The 21,284-nt window shown below is 42.4% G+C and overlaps 1 protein-coding gene across 3 annotated transcripts in view; it reads left to right on the plus strand.

Annotated features, from left to right (window-relative positions):
- LOC309615431 (phospholipid-transporting ATPase IB) overlaps positions 1–21,284 on the plus strand; it is a 537,980-nt gene that overhangs the window by 159,532 nt on the left and 357,164 nt on the right. For all 3 annotated transcript variants that reach the window (XM_082365034.1, XM_082365032.1, XM_082365033.1), the window contains exons 20-24: positions 888–957; positions 2,896–2,980; positions 4,061–4,200; positions 5,403–5,541; positions 15,637–15,701. In XM_082365034.1, coding sequence (XP_082221160.1) covers positions 888–957; positions 2,896–2,980; positions 4,061–4,200; positions 5,403–5,541; positions 15,637–15,701 — 499 coding nt within the window. The remainder of the gene's footprint in view (positions 1–887; positions 958–2,895; positions 2,981–4,060; positions 4,201–5,402; positions 5,542–15,636; positions 15,702–21,284) is intronic.

The following is a 21,284-nucleotide window of genomic DNA, read 5'->3' on the forward strand; positions in this document are numbered from 1 at the left end:
ATATACACACAGTAAGTCCCCTACATACAAACTTCAAGTTGCAAACTTTCAAAGACACAAATGTGCATTCGCATGTTCAGTAAGTTAGTTCATGTGTCTGTAAGATTAAAAATGTTTTCTTTATTTTTTGTCTTTGTTTTTTATGTATTACTTGCGCGAAAAGTATGATAAACCCATTACAGTGTGGTACTAGATAGATAGATCGTGTTAGTCAGGTACCTAGGCTAACTTTGTCGGACTTACAAGCGCGCTCTCTCAGAAGGGAACTCATTCGTATGGAGGGAACTTCCTGTATATATATAGATGGGCGAGAAATGAGTCAGTGACTGAGGGCGGGTCCCTTTGAAAGATGAGGAAGGAGGTGCCTGTGTATGTGCTTGGGGCTGTGGCTGGGGAGGGAGCCATCAAGGGACCTCAGTGCTAAATCGGGAGGTCCTCGGAATTCATCATTTCTTTCCACTTCAGTCAAAAGAAGATACGATGAGATGCTTTTGAGTGAAGTGGGTTTATACTGAATCTTGCACTTTGCTACTTACTGGGCAGGTAACTGAACATCTTTGAGCTGTGAAATAAAAGTACGTGGACATAGTATTGTCAGGAGCAAATTAGACACAGAGTAAAGCGCTCAAGTTCTGCATTTCTGTCTCTTCTTCTATCATGAGCTGTGCTAGTGAGTTTCCACGGCAGGGAAAGGAATAGGTTTATGCAAAAGAGTAGGAGATACACAGTTAAAGTCTGACTTGGAGGACAAAGGTAGGGAAAACGGAGCTTGGCTGTTTGGGGGCCAGCCAGACCACCTTTTGGGTTGTTTGGTGTTTAATCACAGGATGTGGTCCTATAAAACAGACCAATGACAGTTTTCTTTCCTTTTTGTTTTTACCCTACAGCGACAGAAAAAGAATGTCTGTAATTGTGCGAACCCCTTCAGGACAGCTTCGACTCTATTGTAAAGGGGCTGTAAGTACTGGCTGAGGTCTGCACGTCAGGGACCCCTGCTGCTTCCCTAACTGCTGTTCTCAGCATCCCTGATGGTCGCCCAGGGTTGAAAGGCTCTTTCAGTCAGCCTGACGGCTGACTTAGTAGTAAAAGCCCCCTGAAGATGATGGGGGTTCAAGCCAGCGTGGCAAAGAGGTCAGTGGAAAGCTTACTGTTCATCGGTAGTTGGTTTCAGAGACAGTAGCTGGCCGTGTCCTGCAGAATCCTTAGAGTGAATTCTGGTTCCTGTTTTCTATCCTCGTGTGGTGACTTTGGAAGATGGAGTCAGTTGTATCGCCCTACGGTCTTTTAAGGACTCTGATGTGTTTCTTTTTCTGTAGCAGCTATTCTCAATATTCGTGGTTTAGTTTTTATTCACTACAGAGGCTGGGTGGCGGGTTTGAGGTAGTGTCCATTTGTGGTCTATTATTACTGTCCCCTCCGGTCATTTCATTTCCTACGTCAGGCTTTTTGTCCTGTCTGCCTCCTGGTCATCGAATGTAAATCTTTAAGGAAATATGCTACTGTTTATGAGCCTGACCTACAAAACTACATTCTGTCAAACCGTGGTCTTATGTGTTGAGGGAAAGACTTATTAAGCTCATTTTCTGAGACTGTGTCGGGAAATATGAGGCTACACTAGGATCAGTGATTCGTTGGAAGTCTTACTTGTCTTCACCAAGTGTGGGAAGAAGTATTTGAGGAGAGTGATCAGAGCTTTTTTTTTTTTTTTTTTTTTTTAAAATTTATTTATTTATTTATGGCTGTGTTGGGTCTTCGTTTCTGTGCGAGGGCTCTCTCTAGTTGTGGCAAGCGGGGGCCACTCTTCATTGCGGTGCGCGGGCCTCTGACTATCACGGCCTCTCTTGTTGCGGAGCACAGGCTCCAGACGCGCAGGCTCAGTAGTCGTGGCTCACGGGCCCAGTTGCTCCGTGGCATGTGGGATCTTCCCAGACCAGGGCTCGAACCCGTGTCCCCTGCATTGGCAGGCAGATTCTCAGCCACTGCGCCACCAGGGAAGCCCCAGAGCTTTTTAAAAAGTGAGTAATGTGTGTGAATTCTAAGCCATCCGATCTGGACTCGCCAAGGTCCAGATTATATGGGATTAGATTGGGAAAGGTTAGATAATTATGTTAGATTCTGTTCTCACACGATACTCTTTCTTACCTTTTTGGTTGTTTATTTGCCATTGTGTTCTGAGAACCACAGCAAGGCCAGAAGGGGTCATTGTGGGGTACAGAGGAAGGGGGGCAACCACAGACCAGGGTCAACAGGAAATGCGGTGGGGGTGCATTTAATTTTTTGCAGGATTTAATTCTCCTCAAACCTGTCTCCCCCAAACCAGACTAAATTTCTTAGATTTGAGGGGGTCTAAAACTGCCATTTATCACATATTTGATGCAGGATCCGTAGCCTGCAGTCCTCCATGCCTGCTTGTGGGTCATGGAAATAGTCCCCAGGTGATGAACTGTCCACACCGCGTGTTCTCGGCTGAACCCGGTTCTGTGCAGGGTGGGTCGTGCCCTCCCTGGGTGGGAGCTCCTGCAGCATCAGGAAGGGAGAGGAAGGGAGAGTACACTTGAGCAATTTAGGGTGTGTGTTTTACGCTTCCCACTTCTGCAAAGGGTGTTAACAAAGTCTGGTGTGAGCTTTGCAAATCTAGGTGAACGTCGGCCCCATCGTGTCCCTGATTATTCATTCTCCTGACACCCAGGGTCCTCCCCGGCGTGTTTGTGTGGACACATACCCACCCCCAGTTTGTTTTCCAAAGCTCATGACGGAATCCAGCCAAGAACTGTGTCTCCCCTCGCCCACCCAGGTGTGCGCTGGGTCAACCCCACGAAAACAGAGCTGGGCTTGCAGTGCTAGAGCGTCAGCTGACCTAAGGTTTGCCAGTCACAGCGTTTCCCTATTTTACAGGATAACGTGATTTTTGAGAGACTTTCTAAAGATTCAAAATACATGGAGGAAACACTCTGCCATCTGGAGTATTTTGCCACGGAAGGTGAGTGGAATTTGGAAGTGTTATTTCTGCCCTTGGAGTTGTGCTTTCAGGGGGCACTCGGGTGAGCCTTCATGTTCACGTGTCATTTTTGTGCAGCACTTGGCTTGCTTCAAAGGCAGGTCGTTTTCTAGTGCCAACCTCGTCCCCACCCTCTGCACCGGTGGCAGTGACAAGAGTCGTGGCTGGAGACCGACCGAAATATCATCCGCTAACTCTTAACCAGAGGGACGGGGGTGAGGCAGGCCAGCCCACGACGCTATGCAGAACCGCCCTCCAGTTTTGCACTCCTTTCTCGGAAAACTCACCTTATTTCCCAGGCCCTCTCTCGTTTCCCTTATGACACTGGCTTACCCTTGACTTCAGGCCAGAATAATCCACTGAACCCATGGAGAACAGGAAGGGGGTTCTCAGAAGGGCTTTAAACAACACTCACTTCAGGCTCCCCTGCACGTGGATGTGATGAGAGCTTGAGTGCCGGCTGCTGCCTCATTGCCTTCCTGAGCCTCTGTGGCCGCATGTGTCCACGTCTGTGCACACACAGGCACACGCATGTACACCAGAGAACACACGTGCACACATAGGAACACATAGGCACACAAGAACACACATGCCCACCAGGGAACACACATGCCCACCAGGGAACACACATATGCACACATAGGAACACACACGCACACAGGGACACACACGCACACACAAGCACGGCTGCTTGAAAGCCTGTGTCTTTCACGTGGTAGCACACGGGGCCTTTATTGCTGTCTTGAAACACACTTCCCGTCTTGCCTCCTGGCTGGTCCCTGCTCATGTGTCTGAGGGTCGAGCACGGCTTCTGTCCTTCTCTGCTGTGAGGAGTTCAGTCTCATGGCTTCTCCTCTTCTGTCAACATCTATAGAAGCGGTGGTTTATACTAAAATAAGGTTGCTTTTCAATTCTTTTTGAGTGTGTGCATGTTGACTTAGAGTGACCTATAAAGCGGATGGTCTCTCTCATTTTCTGCACACGCGGTGTCCCCTGGGGGTAAGGCACCCTGCTTGCCCGTCCCTAGTGGCCTCACTGGGAGACGCTGGGACTGTTTTGCAGGCTTGCGGACCCTCTGTGTGGCTTACGCCGACCTCTCTGAGAGTGATTATGCGGAGTGGCTCAAAGTCTACCAAGAAGCCAGCACCATCTTGAAGGACAGAGCTCAGCGGCTGGAAGAGTGTTACGAGATCATCGAGAAGGTAATTGCACGTGGTAGATGCGTTACATTACGTGCCCAGTGACACCTAATGAGCAAAAATGTTTTGGTGCAGAAATCTTTTGGCTATATAGTGATGTTCTCTGATCTTGTAAGCATCTTAACTCACCATTAGCTTTTAATCGTTTCTTTGCTTTAAAAAACACTCAGTTTTTATGAGCTCTCAGAAAGGTCTAGCCACCCTCTACTAAGCATTCATGTCTTAAGAAGTATCAGGTCAGAAACAGCACTGGCGACTTTCTGGGTTTGCCCAGGATGAGGTTTAACGACGTGAGCTGGTCCTGTTGAGTTTCCTGAGCAGTCAGAGTGCCTAGGCTGGCTGGACATCACCTACTAAATGTTTTCACACTTCCTGTCCTAATACTGTTTGAGCTTTGCCATTGCCGCTCCACGCTGCCTACGTGATTTTGTTGTTATTTCAGTTTCTCCCACGACATGAGGTAGCTTCCCACAGATTGCGTCCCTCGAATCTGGGAGCTGGATTTCAGCTTTTTCCGTTTCATGTCAGCAACCACTGGTCCATCCATCTTCCAGTTTCAGTAGCTTTGAAGTCATTGCTTGCTTGCTTTTCTCATTCCTTTATTTATTTTTTTAAAATCCCCCTTTGCTTTTTTTCCCTTGTTTGTCATTTTAATGGAATTTGGGTATGGATGGAAGTGAAATCAAATGTTCATTTACCCTGCTTCCCTGGAAATTCCAAAATTACTTTGAGAATCATAAAGCAATTAAATAGGTGCGATGTCTGTGCGTCCCCAGGCCAGAGGTGGGCACTCGGGAGGTAGTTGGCCTTTTTGGTCACTGAATGACTTTTTCTCACGTGTTAACTGTACCACAGCCCTTGACTCACGAGTGGAGTGAGAGAGAAGCTCCAGTCCTGTTAGTGGCCCCAGGATAACTCGCCCATGTGCTCTGCTGCCAGGTGGTTTCTATCCCAAGGTGCCCTTGTACCCAGAAGTAGATGGCACGTGCTGGCCCGTGTGCGTGGAGGGGTTCTAGCCCTGTGGGTGGTTTTGAGATGCCACACATGTGACTGTCATTAATGATCTGCAGACAAAGGTTTAATGGGGAGGCAATAAGGTAATTGTCTCAGAACACTTTGACTGCCTTTCTTCTGTCAAGAGTTTCGTCATTCGTGCTGCTCTTACGTGTGTCCCCATCTTTAATGGAAGCTGTTTTTTAATTTAGGATCTGCTGCTGCTTGGAGCCACAGCCATAGAAGATCGTCTTCAGGCAGGCGTGCCAGAAACCATAACAACTCTGTTGAAGGCAGAAATTAAAATATGGGTGTTGACAGGTGACAAACAAGAAACTGCGATCAACATAGGTAATTCATTGAAGGAATAATTTCCCAGTGCTGATTTTTGTATTACGTTTTTGAACCGTCTTACAGAGGTGCCTGAGGGCTTCTCAGATGCGTCGACAGAAGTGCTTTATAGAATTCTTCATTCACAAGACCGAGGAAAGTTTAAGATGCTCTTATGAGCATTATCTGCCCGTTACAAGCAGTAGAACTATGCCACCTTCCTGAAAAGTATTAAGCATACTTACAGAGGCCAGAGAATTCAAGAGTTGATGAGAGTTTGATTTTCTTATTGCTTTCTTCACAAAAATTTAGTCTCAGAGACTAAGCATGTTTTCACTGAGTTTAAATATGCATTATTATTTTATATAGTTATAGCCATTATAAGGATTTTTACCAATTCATAGGTTCTTCTAACAGGCTTGAACCTTTCCCTTCCCCATCTGGGTTGGCAACCTCTGCCTGCTAAGCATCGCAGAAATGAAAATTGAAAAAAGGGAATTCAAGCCCAAATTACTTCATGAGTGTTAAAGCAGCACGGTTTTAGTTTGAAAAGGACTTGTGAAACTACTAATTAAAAAAAAATCTAATTTTTAAAAAAAAATTTATTTATTATTTTATATTTATTTTTGGTTGCGTTGGGTCCTTGTTGTTGCGCACGGGCTTTCTCTAGTTGCGGTGAGCAGGGGCTACTCTTCATTGCGCTGCATGGGCTTCTCATTGCGGTGGCTTCTCTTGTTGCGGAGCATGGGCTCCAGGCACGCGGGCTTCAGTAGTGGCAGCACACAGGCTCAGTAATTGTGGCTTGTGGGCTCCAGAGCCACAGGCTCAGTAGCTGTGGCTCACGGGCTTAGTTGCTCTGCGGTGTGTGGGATCTTCCCGGACCAGGACTCGAACCCGTGTCTCCTGCATTGGCAGGCGGATTCTTAACCACTGCACCACCAGGGAAGTCCCAAAAAATCTAATATTGATTGTTTGAATTACTTTAAAATTATCTAGGACTTCTGTCACCCTTGGGTCACAAGCTCTGGTGCATAGGTGATAAAATGAATAAGGGCTACATGACTTCTCATGTGCTGATGGGAATAGAGTCCATGTCACAGCTCACTGCAGGAAGAAACGTGCAGAAAGAACATCTGAAGTTGAGTGACTGGTGTCCTATTCAGAGGAGTCTCCTTGGAACATGATCAACTGGTTCCATTGGAGCCCCTTTCCTTCCGTCTTCTCTTTTGAATCAGCCCCGACTCTCAGAGAACCTCAGTTATAGACAATGCCTACTGTCTGGGGTGGATTTCCTCTTTTTTTTTTTTTTTGTAATAGATAAAAAAGCCACTTAATCATTTCTTATCAAGACTGTAGTCCTTTTGGACTCCCACACAAGTGAGATTAAAGTCCCCAGAGACTGACACGTGTTTCACAAACAGTCTCTGAAGGATTAGATGTAGATGTTGTACCTGTTGTTTCCTAAACACATATTTTTGGAGAAAAGTGTGGTGATGTTTCTGTGTAGACGCATCACTTCTACTAGATAATAAAAACCCATTGCTTACAGCCCTTTGGTGATGTCAGCAACATTTTTATAGATGAAGGATAATACGTTTGCTTTTGGTGGAATGTCTCTTTCTATGTATATACATCAGCCCTTCAGGTATTTCCCATGTAAATTTGGTCTAAAACACCTGCTATTGATCCACGGCTCCTGTTCACAGAGGGCACAGAAAGCATGAGAGCAGAGATGCTGCACCTGCCCCGCCCCTGTCCTCCTGTCCTTGTGTCACACCTGCATCTATCAGGGTCTACCCAAGTTTAGGTAAACACAAGTGAAAGCAGAGTTCCAAAAATCAACCCAGAAAACACGAATGGCTTATTATTCCCGAAGGAAGGTGTTAAGTCGTTGCTGGAGTGAGGCTTGTCTGAACCTCACAAGGTGATTGATACCTGTCCAGCTTTTTCCATTAACAGCTATATTATTTTGTGCTTTTTTCAAAGAAGGTGTAGCAGTGTTTATAGCTTTGGTTTCAGAAGCACTCATATCCATTAGATATTTTGAAATTGACCTTTTAAAAAACATTCTAATCCAAATCGGAAAAGAAGAAGTAAAACTGTCACTGTTTGCAGATGACATGATATTATACACGGAAAATCCTAAAGATTCTGCCAGAAGACTACTAGAGCTAATCAGTGAATTTGGTAAAGTAGCAGGATACAAAATTAAGGCACAGAAATCTCTTGCAATCCTATACACTAACAGTGAAAAATCTGAAGGAGAAATTAAGGGAACACTCCCATTTACCACTGCAACAAAAAGAATAAAATACCTAGGAATAAACCTACCTAAGGAGGTAAAAGACCTGTATGCAGAAAACTATAACACACTGATGAAAGAAATTAAAGACGATACAAACAGATGGAGAGATATACCATGTTCTTGGATTGGAAGAATCAATATTGTGAAAATGACTATACTACCTAAAGCAATCTACAGATTCAATGCAATCCCTATCAAACTACCAATGGCATTTTTCACAGAGCTAGAACAAAAAATTTCACAATCTATATGGAAACACAAAAGACCCTGAATAGCCAAAGCAATCTGGAGAAAGAAAAACGGAGCTGGAGGAATCGGGCTCCTGGACTTCAGACTATACTACAAAGCTACAGTAATCAAGACAGTATGGTACTGGCACAGAAACAGAAATATAGATCAACGGAACAGGATAGAAAACCCGGAGATAAACCCACGCACACATGGGCACCTTATCTTTGATAAAGGAGGCAAGAGTATACAGTGGAGAAAAGACAGCCTCTTCAATAAGTGGTGCTGGGAAAACTGGACAACTACATGTACAAGAATGAAATTAGAACACCCCCTAACACCATACACAAAAATAAACTCAAAATGGATTAAAGACCTAAATGTAAGGCCAGACACTATAAAACTCTTCGAGGAAAACATAGGCAGAACACTCTATGACATAAATCACAGCAAGATCCTTTTTGACCCACCTCCTAGAGAAATGGAAATAAAAACAACAATAAACAAATGGGACCTAATGAAACTTAAAAGCTTTTGCACAGCAAAGGAAACCATACACAAGACAAAAAGATAACCCTCAGAATGGGAGAAAATATTTGCAAACAGAGCAACTGACAAAGGATTAATCTCCAAAATATACAAGTAGCTCATGCAGCTCAATATCAAAAAAACAACCCAATCCAAAAATGGGCAGAAGACCTTAATAAGCATTTCTCCAAAGAAGATACATAGATTGACAGCAAACACATGAAAAGTTGCTCAGCATCACTAATTATTAGAGAAATGCAAATCAAAACCACAATGAGGTATCACCTCACACCAGTCAGAATGGCCATCACCAAAAAATCTACAAGCAATAAATGCTGGAGAGGGTGTGGAGAAAAGGGAACCCTCTTGAACTGCTGGTGGGAATGTAAATTGATACAGCCACTATGGAGAACAGTATGGAGGTTCCTTAAAAAACTAAAAATAGAACTACCATACGACCCAGTAATCCTACTACTGGGTGTATACCCTGAGAAAACCATAATTCAAAAAGAGTCATGTACCACAATGTTCATTGCAGCTCTATTTACAATAGCCAGAACATGGAAGCAACCTAAGTGTCCATCAACAGATGAATGGATAAAGAAGATGCAGCACATATATACAATGGAATATTACTCAGCCATTGAAAGAAACAAAATTGAGTTATTTGTAGTGAGGTGGATGGACCTAGAGTCTGTCATACAGGGTGAAGTAAGTCAGAAAGAGAAAAACAAATACCATATGCTAACACATATATATGGAATTTTAAAAAAATGGTTCTGAAGAACCTAGGGGCAGGACAGGAATAAAGACCCAGATGTAGAGAATGGACTTGAGGACATGGGGAGGGGGAAGGGTAAGCTGGGACGAAGTGAGAGAGTAACATTGACATATATACACTACCAAATGTAAAGTGGATAGCTAGTGGGAAGCAGCTGCATAGCACAGGGAGATCAGCTCGATGCTGTGTGTCCACATAGAGCGGTGGAATAGGGAAAGTGGGAGGGAGGCGCAAGAGGGAGGGGATATGGGGATATATGTATCCGTATAGCTGACACACTTTGTTATACTGCAGAAACTAACACACCATTGTAAAACAATTATACTCTAATAAAGATGTTTAAAAAATTCTATTCTTTATTTATTTTATCTTATTTTTTAATTGAAGTATTGTTAATTTACAATTTTGTGTTAGTGTCAGGTGTACAGCAAAGTGATTCAGTTATATGTACATATTTTTTTCATATTCTTTTCCATTATGGTTTATTATAAGATTTTGACTATAGTTCTCTGTTCTATACAGTAGGACCTTGTTGTTTATTTTATACATAGCACTATATATATAGTGTGTATCTGCTAATCGCAAACTCCTAATTTATCCCTCCTCCCTTTCCCCTGTGGTGACCATAAGTTTGTTTTCTATGTCTGTGAGTCTGTTTCTGTTTTGTAAGTAAGTTCATTTGTGTCATATTTTAGATTCCACATATAAGCGATATCATTTGGTCTTTGTTTTCTCCGTCTGACTTACTTCACTTAGTATGATAATCTCTAGGTCCATCCATGTTGCTGCAGATGGCATTATTTCATTCTTTTTTATGGCTGAGTAATATTCCATTGTGTATATGCACCACTGAATTAGGGCGTCTGTTGAGGATGCAGTGTAGACATCTAGACATGGTGTTAGACTTGTCCACGTCAGACCACTGGTGACGGCTGTGAGCAGCCCGAGGTCGTGCTCCAGATCCAGGAGGATTGTAAGCCTGTGTTCTAGTCCCATATTCCTCATACCTTCTGTGATATGAACCATTATTGGTCTGTCTCCCACAATATGGATTGGATATTCTGTACACTTTAGTGCATTCTGTGTGCACATTAGGGTACCCAGAAGGTATTTGGGAAGCAGATCAAGTGTCTGGTAGTTCTACTTCTCCGTGAAATAAGGAGAAGAGTGCTGAATGTTGGGCACTGTGCTGGGAGTGCTTTCGCTACGCTGTCTTTGGTCTTCACGTGTCAACAGTCTTAGAGCGCCAGGGGACATTCGGAGTTTACAAGGTCGTGCTCCGCTTAATGACCAAGCTAGTTCATGCTGGGTCTCAGGGCCAGTCACTCCTGGTGCAGGGCTCCTTTTAAACAGATTCATGAAGCTTTCACGAAAACCCTGTCTGAAATTTGAGTTAGAAAACCCTGGGGAAAGGTACTAAATTTCATCCATTCTAAGACACCTTGTTTTCATATTTCACCACCTCCAGAGTTGGGATGTCTATGATTGTTGACTCTTACAGTTTTAACTGGCAACATTTCCCTTTAGAGGTGTTTGGTGCTGTTGGCTGTCTTTAGTATTCGCTCGCTCTCTCTCTCATGTATCTATCATCTGTCCATCCATCTATCCTCCCATCCATCTATTCTCCATCCATCCATCACCTATCCTCCCTCCATCCATCACTTATCCTCCCATCCATCTATCGCCTAACCTCCCATCCATCCATCCATCCTCCCATCCATCCATCCATCCATCCATCCATCCATCCATCCATCCATCCATCCATCCATCTGTCCTCCCATCCATCCATCTACCCACCCATCCATGCATCTATCCATCCATCCATCCATCATCTATCACAGTCTGAGAATTTAAAGTGTAACTTTTAGTTCATACCTTGAAAATAAATACTTAGTCAAATTAGGTTCCAGGATATTTGTGTCTGTTATGGGCCTATGAGTGTTAGGTAGATGCAGTCATCCTGCGTGTGGCTTTGAGGTCCTTTGGAACTGACACGATGCCAGGACCCTGCTGCGCCGCGCTTGGATTTATGCTAACTAGCTGTGTTTCCAGGAGTTGGAAGTTTTCTTTTTTAGCTTAAAAATTTGGCATCAGCTAGTCTAAAGTGAAATTTCAGCTGTATAGCCTTTGTGAATCATGTAGTCGTCACTTCCTTACTATGACTGGATAAAGCATCTATTACATAGTTAGAAAATAGATGTGCAGTTTTCAGAGTCTATAAGTTTTTTTCTAACAGAGATAGGATGAGTGAGAACAAAATCCTAGTGCGTGTTCCATTTTAAGTCATCGCATTGGGAATCGCTTTCACTGTGAACCATCTGAGTTGGAATTTGGCCGCCCCTCCCCCATGTTTTGTTACCCATTATGTGATACCTTTAAATCACTTCTGTAGTCTTAGAAGTTTAATTTCTGACAGTGAGTAAATGTGGACTTGTCCGCCCTATTCTTGCCCATTGGCAGGGAGACAAGTCCGGTTGTCAGGTGGGGCTGGGGGAACACAGCCACAGCCACAGTAATGTTCACAGAAAAGTCAGGTGTGTGATTTCTTGATTGCCTGCAGCTCTGTTGTTGCCAGATGCTCCCCTATAGGCTTGGGGCACTTATGTTCCCTTATCGGGGCCTGAGTTAATTATGAGACAAACTCAGGAATAAAGTAGATGAGAAAATACCAGTTGTGCAGTGTACATGCTGAGCATGGCTGGCGTTAGTAATAGTTACTCATTAAATGTTAGCACAGCATTTGCCATATTACCGCTAAGTCCTTTAGGTAAGTTTACTGTTCCCTTTGAGATAGGCATTATCCCCTTTTAAAGATAGAACTGAGGCACAGAGATACCAAGTAACTTAGCCTGGGCCACACAGGTGTGAGTGCTGAGAATCTGAGCATGTGACCATGACACGTGATAATTCAGTTCTCAGAAGGAAAGATAGGCGTCAAAAAGATCAGGGAAGGCTTTGTAGATGAGATAGGTTTAAATCTTGAACCTCAAGAATTTGTTTAAGACAAATACATAAAGAATGAGACTAGCATGAGTCAGGATGGCCTGGTTTGGGGGAAGATCACGAGGTAAGGCTGAGGCAGCATGTTCCTACTTGTGATGGAGCCTTTCTGAGAAGCATCTGAGGGTCTGGAGGGAAGGGTGCCCAGGTGTGGTTCTGTGGATGAGTCCTTGATGTCCTGGTTCTCAGATGGGGAGGGATTCTGCTCTGAGCATCCTTGATTGAGTCCGGAGCAGATGAAGAGTTCCATTCCTGACGTCTGGCAGTGTGTTTCATACACTAACTCTCAAATATTGAGTGACCAGATTCTCCCTGAAATTATTTACAACCAACAACACACTTGTTGGTTTGGAACCAAGTTGAATCCCACTGAGGGGTAATTTGATGGATCCTAGGTATATGGTTAGTAGGAATCAGTTGTTGCTAACTCTTCCAAAAGTGTCTCCGAAGAAATCTAGGTTGGGATATCTTCGACAATATATGCTTACCTCAGAAAAAAGACGCTGATTGCGAGTTCCAAGAGAGGTTTGGTTTGGTCCTATTTTCTAGTGTGAATGATGATTTTATTTTCTTAAAATCAAGTCCTGCTCTAAGTACCATAGACGCTGTAATATTTTAATTTCTTTGCGTGTTGGTTATACTCAGGTAGTAGAAAGACTAATAAGCACTTTTGTGGTGTGCTGTTAACTTCAGCCGTAGTAAAACGTGAAATCCCAGAGGTTCCCTTCGCAGTCATTTTATGGTTGACTTGTTAGATTGTGAGATTAAAGAAATAGACCTCAATTTACAAGTGTGGATTGACATTTCATAGCTGGCTGTTCTCCAAGAGCTGATCTCATTTTATCCAAAAACATTAGAAATCAAGCACACCAAACTTGGATTGACATAATTTAATTTGCCATGTTAGCTAAGTCACATTTAACTGCGTTAAATTTCCATGGTCTGTCTAGAGCAAGTGTTCTGTGTGATAATTAAGCAAAATCTTGCCTCGTTTTCCAAACTAAAAAAAAAAAAAAGAACCTGTTTCTTCTCAGAAACCTTGAGTTTTGTGTATTTAAATTCATGAAAATGCCAGTGGTTTTATTTGTTACCCTCTCCCTTGCAACTGCTAGAAAAATACTTTGAGTTTTTCCATAATATCTTTATGCAGCTTCAGTTGTCAAGTGGCATTTTACTTAAATTGCAAAATATAAAATCAAGGGGGAAGCGATGGCTTAAACATTTCAGCTTGCTTCTGCAACTGTTGTTCATATCAAAAACTACCAGCAAATCCTTTTGTGTGAGTTATACTAAATTTGTAACAGTCTCTATTGCATGAAGTTGCTGGAAGTTTCTGGGACAAGGGAAGAAAAATGATTAAAGTTCCAATATCCCTGTTTGCAAATGAAAATAAAATATTGACCTCCCTTCTGCACTTAGTCTAAGAATTTATAGAAAGGAAGAATATATTTGTAAGATTTTAGTGGGAAACAAAGTTCAGTTATTTCCATCCTGCTGTGCAGAATTTTCGGTGGCATTCTGGGAAACTCTCATTTCTTCTCATCACTATTGTTAAAATACAGACTTGAACAAGTTTGAAAATGTGTGGAAAATTGTGCTGTGTTTCCTCCCTTTATTTTTCCTCTTAGAGGTTGAACAGGTATTTGCCCATGTGGTCCTGTGATTTTAAACTATTCAGTTGTTTTCGCTTTTCAAATGATACGTGAGGTTTTAACCAGCAAAATTATCTCATTCCCTTCAGATAACTGTCGTTAACTGCCTGGAATAGATCTTCAAGGTATTGCTTTAAGAAAATGACAGTTAGATGCAAAGTCATAATTTTGTGCTTTAAAATTTGTGTTCTGAGGTGGTTTATAAGCAGTCCTCTCAAATGACACTCATTAGTGAAGGCTATACTTCATACATTCCAAAATAAACAAAAATATTTATTTTCTACCCTCCAAAAATACCCCAAGGTTTTTCTCATCTTAATTGTTGTCTGTCTTGAGTTCTGTTTTGTGCCTGTTAGTAGAGTTTCTTGAGGGTGAAAGAGGGCCTTCTGGGTAGAATTGAGCACATAAACACAGTAGTTCTGTGACTTGTCCACTAGTTAAATGCTTATCTCCTTTTCTAGTTAAATATAGCATCTGTGGGAAGGGGTATTTTGGCTCTTCTGCGGAGGAGAACCCAGACTCCTGTTGCCTAAGCATTGGTTAAGGCCCTTCCTTGAGATGGTCACCCGCGTCCTTGTTCTGAAGGTTGACGTTCTTTATGCTGATGACTTGTTCCCTGTTTCTGTGATCATTGGTCCATGATCCTTGTAAGGACCACTTCTCTAGGTGGAGGGACTGTTTTCTTGACTTTTCTCAATGAGATAAATTAAGATGGAGGTTGGTGAAAAGCACATGTTGATGGCAGCTCTCTTGAGGGGCACCAAGATGGTGGAGGGTGATTTGAAAGAGAGCCCAGGGCCCTGACAGACACCCCTGGACTTGGGGTTGGCTGGGACCGCCTCCTCCTTCTCCCCAGAGTGTGGAGAGAAGGCGAAGAGTCCGGAGAGGCTCTTACCTTGGTCGTTGTGTCACCAAGCATCTCCAGCTGTCACGCGTGTACTGCAAAGTCTGAGTAGGAAAGATCTTCATAGAAAATACATTTGCCTTCCGGGACGAAAAGTGGAAAAGAGTATCTTGCTTAAATTAACCTACAGAGATACCACTGTCTAAAAATGTAATGGGAATTGTTAAGAATTAGCATTGGGTTACTCTTGACTCAGGTTTAATTCTTGAAATGGGGGTTGCTTTGAGCTTTCGCAGGAAGAGTGACTCTCTGTGTATCAGAGGCTTCCTTAGAAGCCTGCTGTGAGAATTACCTGCCTTTTCAAAAAGCAAGTGAGGGACCTTGATATCACAGTAGGCACGTTTATGCTGGTTGAGGAGCTCCGTTGATTCCATTTGTCTTCCTAAAGCGTTTACTGTTATTTTAGAGAACCCAAAGCTCATCCTAATACAAGGATAACAAGGATAAGGAAAATCCACAGAAAATTGATGAGTATTTATTTCAGCCATTAGTTACGAAGACCCTCCCAAGCAGTGCTACCAGAGCTGTCTGCAAAAGTCAGAATCCGTGTGAACTTCTCCTCTCCACACTCTTGCTCAATTCCTCTGTGTGAGCCCATAGGCTAAACGTGGTGATAAGGAAGGGACCGGAAGGGAGGCTGAATTCAGGGGACCTTGAACGTGGTGAGTTCCTGGCGGGGATGGTAAATTCACGTATGTTGCTCCTTCTTTTATTCTAGGCTATTCGTGCAGGTTGGTGTCACAGAACATGGCCCTTATCCTACTGAAGGAGGATTCTTTGGACGTAAGTAGCTTTTAAAAAGTTGTATTTGATATAACTGTGTTAAACCCTTTGTTTCTGCTATGACTAATAATCAGGATTTAATTTTTTTTTTTTTTTACTAAAAAAACAATTATAAAACTACTCAGTGTGTTTTCTGTTTTTACTTATGAACGGATGTCATAAAGTCATTTCTTTAAACATCAAAATGGTAAGCTCTACCTCTGGTACCAGATATAGGAATTTATGTATGTTTTTAGGTGATGGTTGTCATTGAAATTCACTTTCTCTTCAGATACAGCTACAGTTTCTGTCATATTAGAGGAAGGAGAGAAGCTTTTTGTGAGAAGCACACATATATAAAAAAGTCTTTCTGGCTAGCTGCATGGTTGAAAGCGTACTCTCCCAGTACTGATAAAATGGACATTAAGAATTTGCAAGGTCTGGAGAATAATATACCTCCATGTTAGAGTTATGGTTTGGAAAACGTATGATATTGATGGTTGCAATATTTGTAAACTTTATTTGCTTATCATTCTGTGATTCTAAGAATGTTCCTCACTTTGGCAAATCCTAAGAATCCTAAGTAGATGACTTTATATTCTTGATTAAGGGGTACCATGGATGTTAAGAAATGCATTAAGAAGTACAATAAATATTCCAAATTGATATAAAAAATAGTAAGCCCAGAAAACTGCTTTGTGATAACACATTATTTTATTCACCTAGAATGGTGCATTTAAAATGGGGTAGTTTTAATCTGGTTTGACTTTCTGTTGGGATTTCCATTCAGGGGTGATGTTCAACTCATGTTGGTTGCTAAGGAGACTTGTAGGAGTTTCTTTGTAGTACAGACACTAAAGATGATATTCAAGTGTCAGGAGTGGATGACGTTTACGTGGTAATAGGATACACAGGCGCTTAGTTCCCCTACATCCTAGTGCCACCAGCTCGCGGAGGATGGTACAGATATGTACCCACCCCGTCATGGCCTAAAGCTGCTGCTGAGACCCTGGTTGGGAGCTGATTTGAGAGTCACCAGTGACCTGCTTGGTGGCTTGACATGAAGATAGGAGCGCAACAGTGAGATTCCACCTGTAGGTCATTTAACAAGAGCTTGTCCCTGGCAGGCACCCATGGCCACACTTGCGGTCAGCGCCTTTATATTTAAGTGCCAGCGCTCAGAGCAGATGACAGGGTTAGTTACCCTTGTAAAGGGAGGCTCTGATGATGAAGCGAACAGGACAGGGACCAAGGAAGTGAACCACGAATCAGAAGCGCTGGGCCTGGCTTCCTTACCTCATCTCCTGTGTAAGTCTGAGGGAATTAAGGGGGTCACCTCAAAGACCATCCATTACCTGGCGTCCACCCCCTTCAGCAGACCTGTACGTATGTCCAGGCTAGGACCCCAAATGCTTGTAAATGCTCAGGATTTATCCCTGTTTTGAGTGTTTCAACTGTTACCAAAATAACATCTAAGCTCTGTAATACAGAGATCAGTGGTCTTGGAAACAAGGCGGGTGAGGAAGTGCACCCCAGGGGGGCACTGGATGATATGTTAAGATACCAGAAGAAAATGTCATTTTCTTTTTTCCTCCTGTTTTTTTTTTTTTTTTTTTTTTTTGGTTAAAAAAAGTACTGTGAAATCACAGTATTGCTGATAGCACATGGATTGGCTCTGGCACACCCAATCCTGTTTCTGGTGTGCTAACCAGGGATGGGTCTGGGAGGAAGGGGAGGAGGAGGGAGGCGTGGGGTCCCACAAATAAGAAGGGGTGACGCTGGGACCCTCACTCTTCTATTTGCTTGAAACTCATTGTGAAATCTTGCCATTTGTATTACTGGTTAAATGGGTTTATGGACTCTATTTAGTTTTGGTTAAACTGACTCTTAACAAGGTGCTGGCTTGAAAAGATTTCTGTTTTTTTAAAAAAAAAGGTATTGAGGTTACAGTAGTGTAAGCAGAAGCTGCAACGGCGTGGCCTTGCTGGACACGCGCGCTGCTAGTTCAAGTTTTCTTCGGCTGCTTGATGAATTAAAACAGTGATCAGATCTGACAAGCTAAACAAATTTCAGTATTATCCCCAAGGCTACTATCATTAATCATGATTCTTGCCCTAAATGTATAATGGTATCTTGAAACATTAGCTGTCGCAAAATGAAGCTATGAATTAGTGAGACTTTAAAAACTAAGAATACCGAGTATGAGAATAAAAATCTACAATTTTATCAGCAGTTTATAAAAAACATGTGATATTCAAATCAGTTACCCCCTCAAATTTCACAGCACCTACTGCTGGCTATTTTTTTTTTTTTTTGGCTGCATTGGGTCTTCGTTGCTGCACGTGGGCTTTCTCTAGTTGTGGCGAGCGGGGCTACTCTTCATTGCAGTGCACGGGCTTCTTATTGCGGTGGCTTCTCTTGTTGCGGAGCACGGGCTCTAGGTGCACGGGCTCTAGGTGTGCGGGCATCAGTAGTTGCAGTGCGTGGGCTAAGGTTCGCAGGCTTCAGGAGTTGTGGCACACAGGCTCAGTAGTTGTGGCTCGCGGGCTCTAGTGCGCAGGCTCAGTAGTTGTGGCGCACGGGCTTAGTTGCTCCGTGGCACGTGGGATCTTCCCGGACCAGGGATCGAACCCGTGTCCCCTACATTGGCAGGTGGGTTCTTAACCACTGTGCCACCAGGGAAGTCCCACTGCTGGCTACTGAATGCTAGACATCTTTTGATATTTGTTAGTAAAAGACAGAAAGGGCCAAGCCATTTGGGGACCATTTGTTTTTTGTGCTGCAGTAATTAAAATGAATATGGATGGAGACATATAGAAAATTTTGCCAGCATTTTCTAAGAAACAAATGAATTGAACTAACTATGAAATTTATTTGGAGGAAAGTGCAGTTGTTTTTAACGTGTTAACCTATAGAATACACAAAAAACTAGTTCTGATGAGCCATTAAAAGAAAGATGAATTGGTAAGGATATATTTGAGCAGAATAGTCATTCTTTAACCCAAAGTTTTATGAAATAAGTGCATGTAATCAGTGATGGAATGAAAATGTAATCATGTAAAATTCATTAATGGCTTGTATGGCAGAGACTACACTTCCCAGCATCCCTGGGTCTGGGTGTGGCCGTGAGATTTAATTCTCACTGGTGGAAATGTGACCAGAAGGCAGAGCCTTGCAGGGAGACCACTGGCAAATCAGGAATGAGGTTTGTAGAATTCCCACTCCTGTATCACAAGCTGAGTATGGAAGGGTAGGTTTGAGGTGAGAGATGTTAATTCAGTAACTGGTACAGAAACTAATTTTAAGTATAGAGGAAGTTAAAACAGGAAATTAGGTGCTTGCAAAATTATTGGATAATCCTGAAGGAGTAGAAGTCAGCAAGGTAGGCTTCAAGTTCATACGTCTGTGGCTCTGTTCCCAAGGTCAGGACTCTGTTCTGCTTCCCCAGGGGACTTGAGGAAATCACAGCTGATGGTCCAGCTGCCTTGCACCTGTGAACCTGGGACTGGGTGAGAGAATGTGGAAAACTTCCCCTGTATGAAAAGGAATTCCTCTGTCTTTGCAATCTTAAGCAAGTGTATCTTGTAGCTGGAATTCATCCAGAATCCTGCTGATAAGAGAGTCTGGGAAATGTGGTTTTTAGCTTTCCAGTCCCTGTGATATATAAAATAAATAAATAAATAAAATAAAGAAGAAGAAGAGGATGAAAATAGATGCTGAGAGTCAATCAGTAAACAGTATCTAGCACTGACTCATTTATAAGCAAGAAGTGGGCATCAGGAGGACACAGAATGCTATAGGATCTCATGGATACGGTTGATGTTTTACAAGTTAGACCTTTAACGTACGCTAGGTTCTTTACGGTACTTTGTAAATGACATGCAGGGTGACCGTGGACATCTTGTGGACCTCAGAAGTTTACTGTTTTATTTCCATTGTTGTTGTCCTCATGACAAAGAACCTGACAGTCATCAGGCTTTAAAGTGATGCAGGATTGCATAATGGTTAAGGGAGCCCGCTCTGGGTTGCCTGACTGGGCTCACATCCCACTTTCTGTACGTGGAAAAGTCTTTGACCCACAATAAATTCTTAAGTCACAGTCACTATTTCTCTTCTATGTTTTTTATGTCTGTGAGTCTCTATATAGATATAGAGAGAAATATAGAGGGATATATAGAGAGAGATAGATATAGATAGGTAGACATATATATATACATATATATATATGTATGTATGTATATATATATATATATATATATATATATGTATATCTGAATCACTTTATCTATGTTTTTCAGATTACTTTCCATTATGGGTTATAACAAGACATTGAATATAGTTCCCTGTGCTATACAGTAAATCCTAAAAGTCCAGTTTCCTAATTTGATCTTTTCTCTGACAGGCGGCTCCATGTTCAGTTACTTAAAATATGTTTAAAATACCTAAATACAGGCACATATTCATACCCACAGGCACAGTGCCATCATTTGTTGCTACAAGAGGTGATGTTTATGTGCGCTATGCTGAGGTCTTTTTTGGTGTGGCGAGAACACTTTGAAAAGGTACGTTTAGAAATGCTTGTGTTAGGTGACTTTGATTGCAGCACATGTGGGTCCCATATCTTAGGCAGTGAACTAAACTGCCTCTCCAGTAACAAATGCTCACATCTGTTGAGTGTGCTTATTCATGAGTGCCAGGCCCTTTCTGGGAATTAGCTCTCTTCATCCTCCTAGTAACTCTTGAAAAAAGAAAATTTCACTGCCTTTAAGTCTCGTACTAAAATATTTGATTGAAAGTTTCTCTCTATTTTTCCTAGCAGCTTGATAATAAATTCCTGAGAATATTTACCTACTTGGTAAGATCACCTTATAACTATATTTGTTCTTCAACATCTTCTTGTGAAGGTAGTAACATTGTGGTACACTAGAAATGTCCCTTGAGCAATTTTTTCCTGATAATTTTAGGCATGTTCAATTAATAATTCCTTTAATCCCTTGAAAGTACTTAACATTTATTTATTTATTTATATTTAAAAAAATTTATTTTATTGAAGTATAGTTGATTTACAATGTTGTTAATTTCTGCTGTACAGCAAAGTGATTCAGTTAACATATATATTCTTTTAAATTCTTTTTTAAATAAATTTATTTATTTATTTATTTATGGCTGCGTTGGGTCTTCATTGCTGTGTGTGGGCTTCTGATTGCAGTGGCTTCTCTTGTTGTGGAGCATGGGCTCTAGGCACGCGGGCTTCAGTAGTTGTGGCATGTGGGCTCAGTAGTGGTGGCGCATGGGCTTAGTTGCTCCACAGCATGTGAGATCTTCCTGGACCAGGGCTCGAACCCGTGTCCCCTGCATTGGCAGGCAGATTCTTAACCACTGTGCCACCAGGGAGGTCCCTACATATACATTCTTTTTCATATTCTTTTCCATTATGGTTTATCACAGGACGTTAAATAGAGTTCCCCACGCTCTACAGTAGGACCTTGCTGTTGATCCGTTCTCTATATAATAGTTTGCATCTGCTAATCCCAAAATTCCAATCCATCCCTCCTGACCCACCCCGTTGGCAACCATAAGTCTGTTCTCTATGTCTGTGAGTCT

This window comes from Balaenoptera borealis (assembly GCF_965194805.1).
Source record: "Balaenoptera borealis genome assembly, chromosome: 18".
NCBI lineage: Eukaryota > Metazoa > Chordata > Mammalia > Artiodactyla > Balaenopteridae > Balaenoptera > Balaenoptera borealis.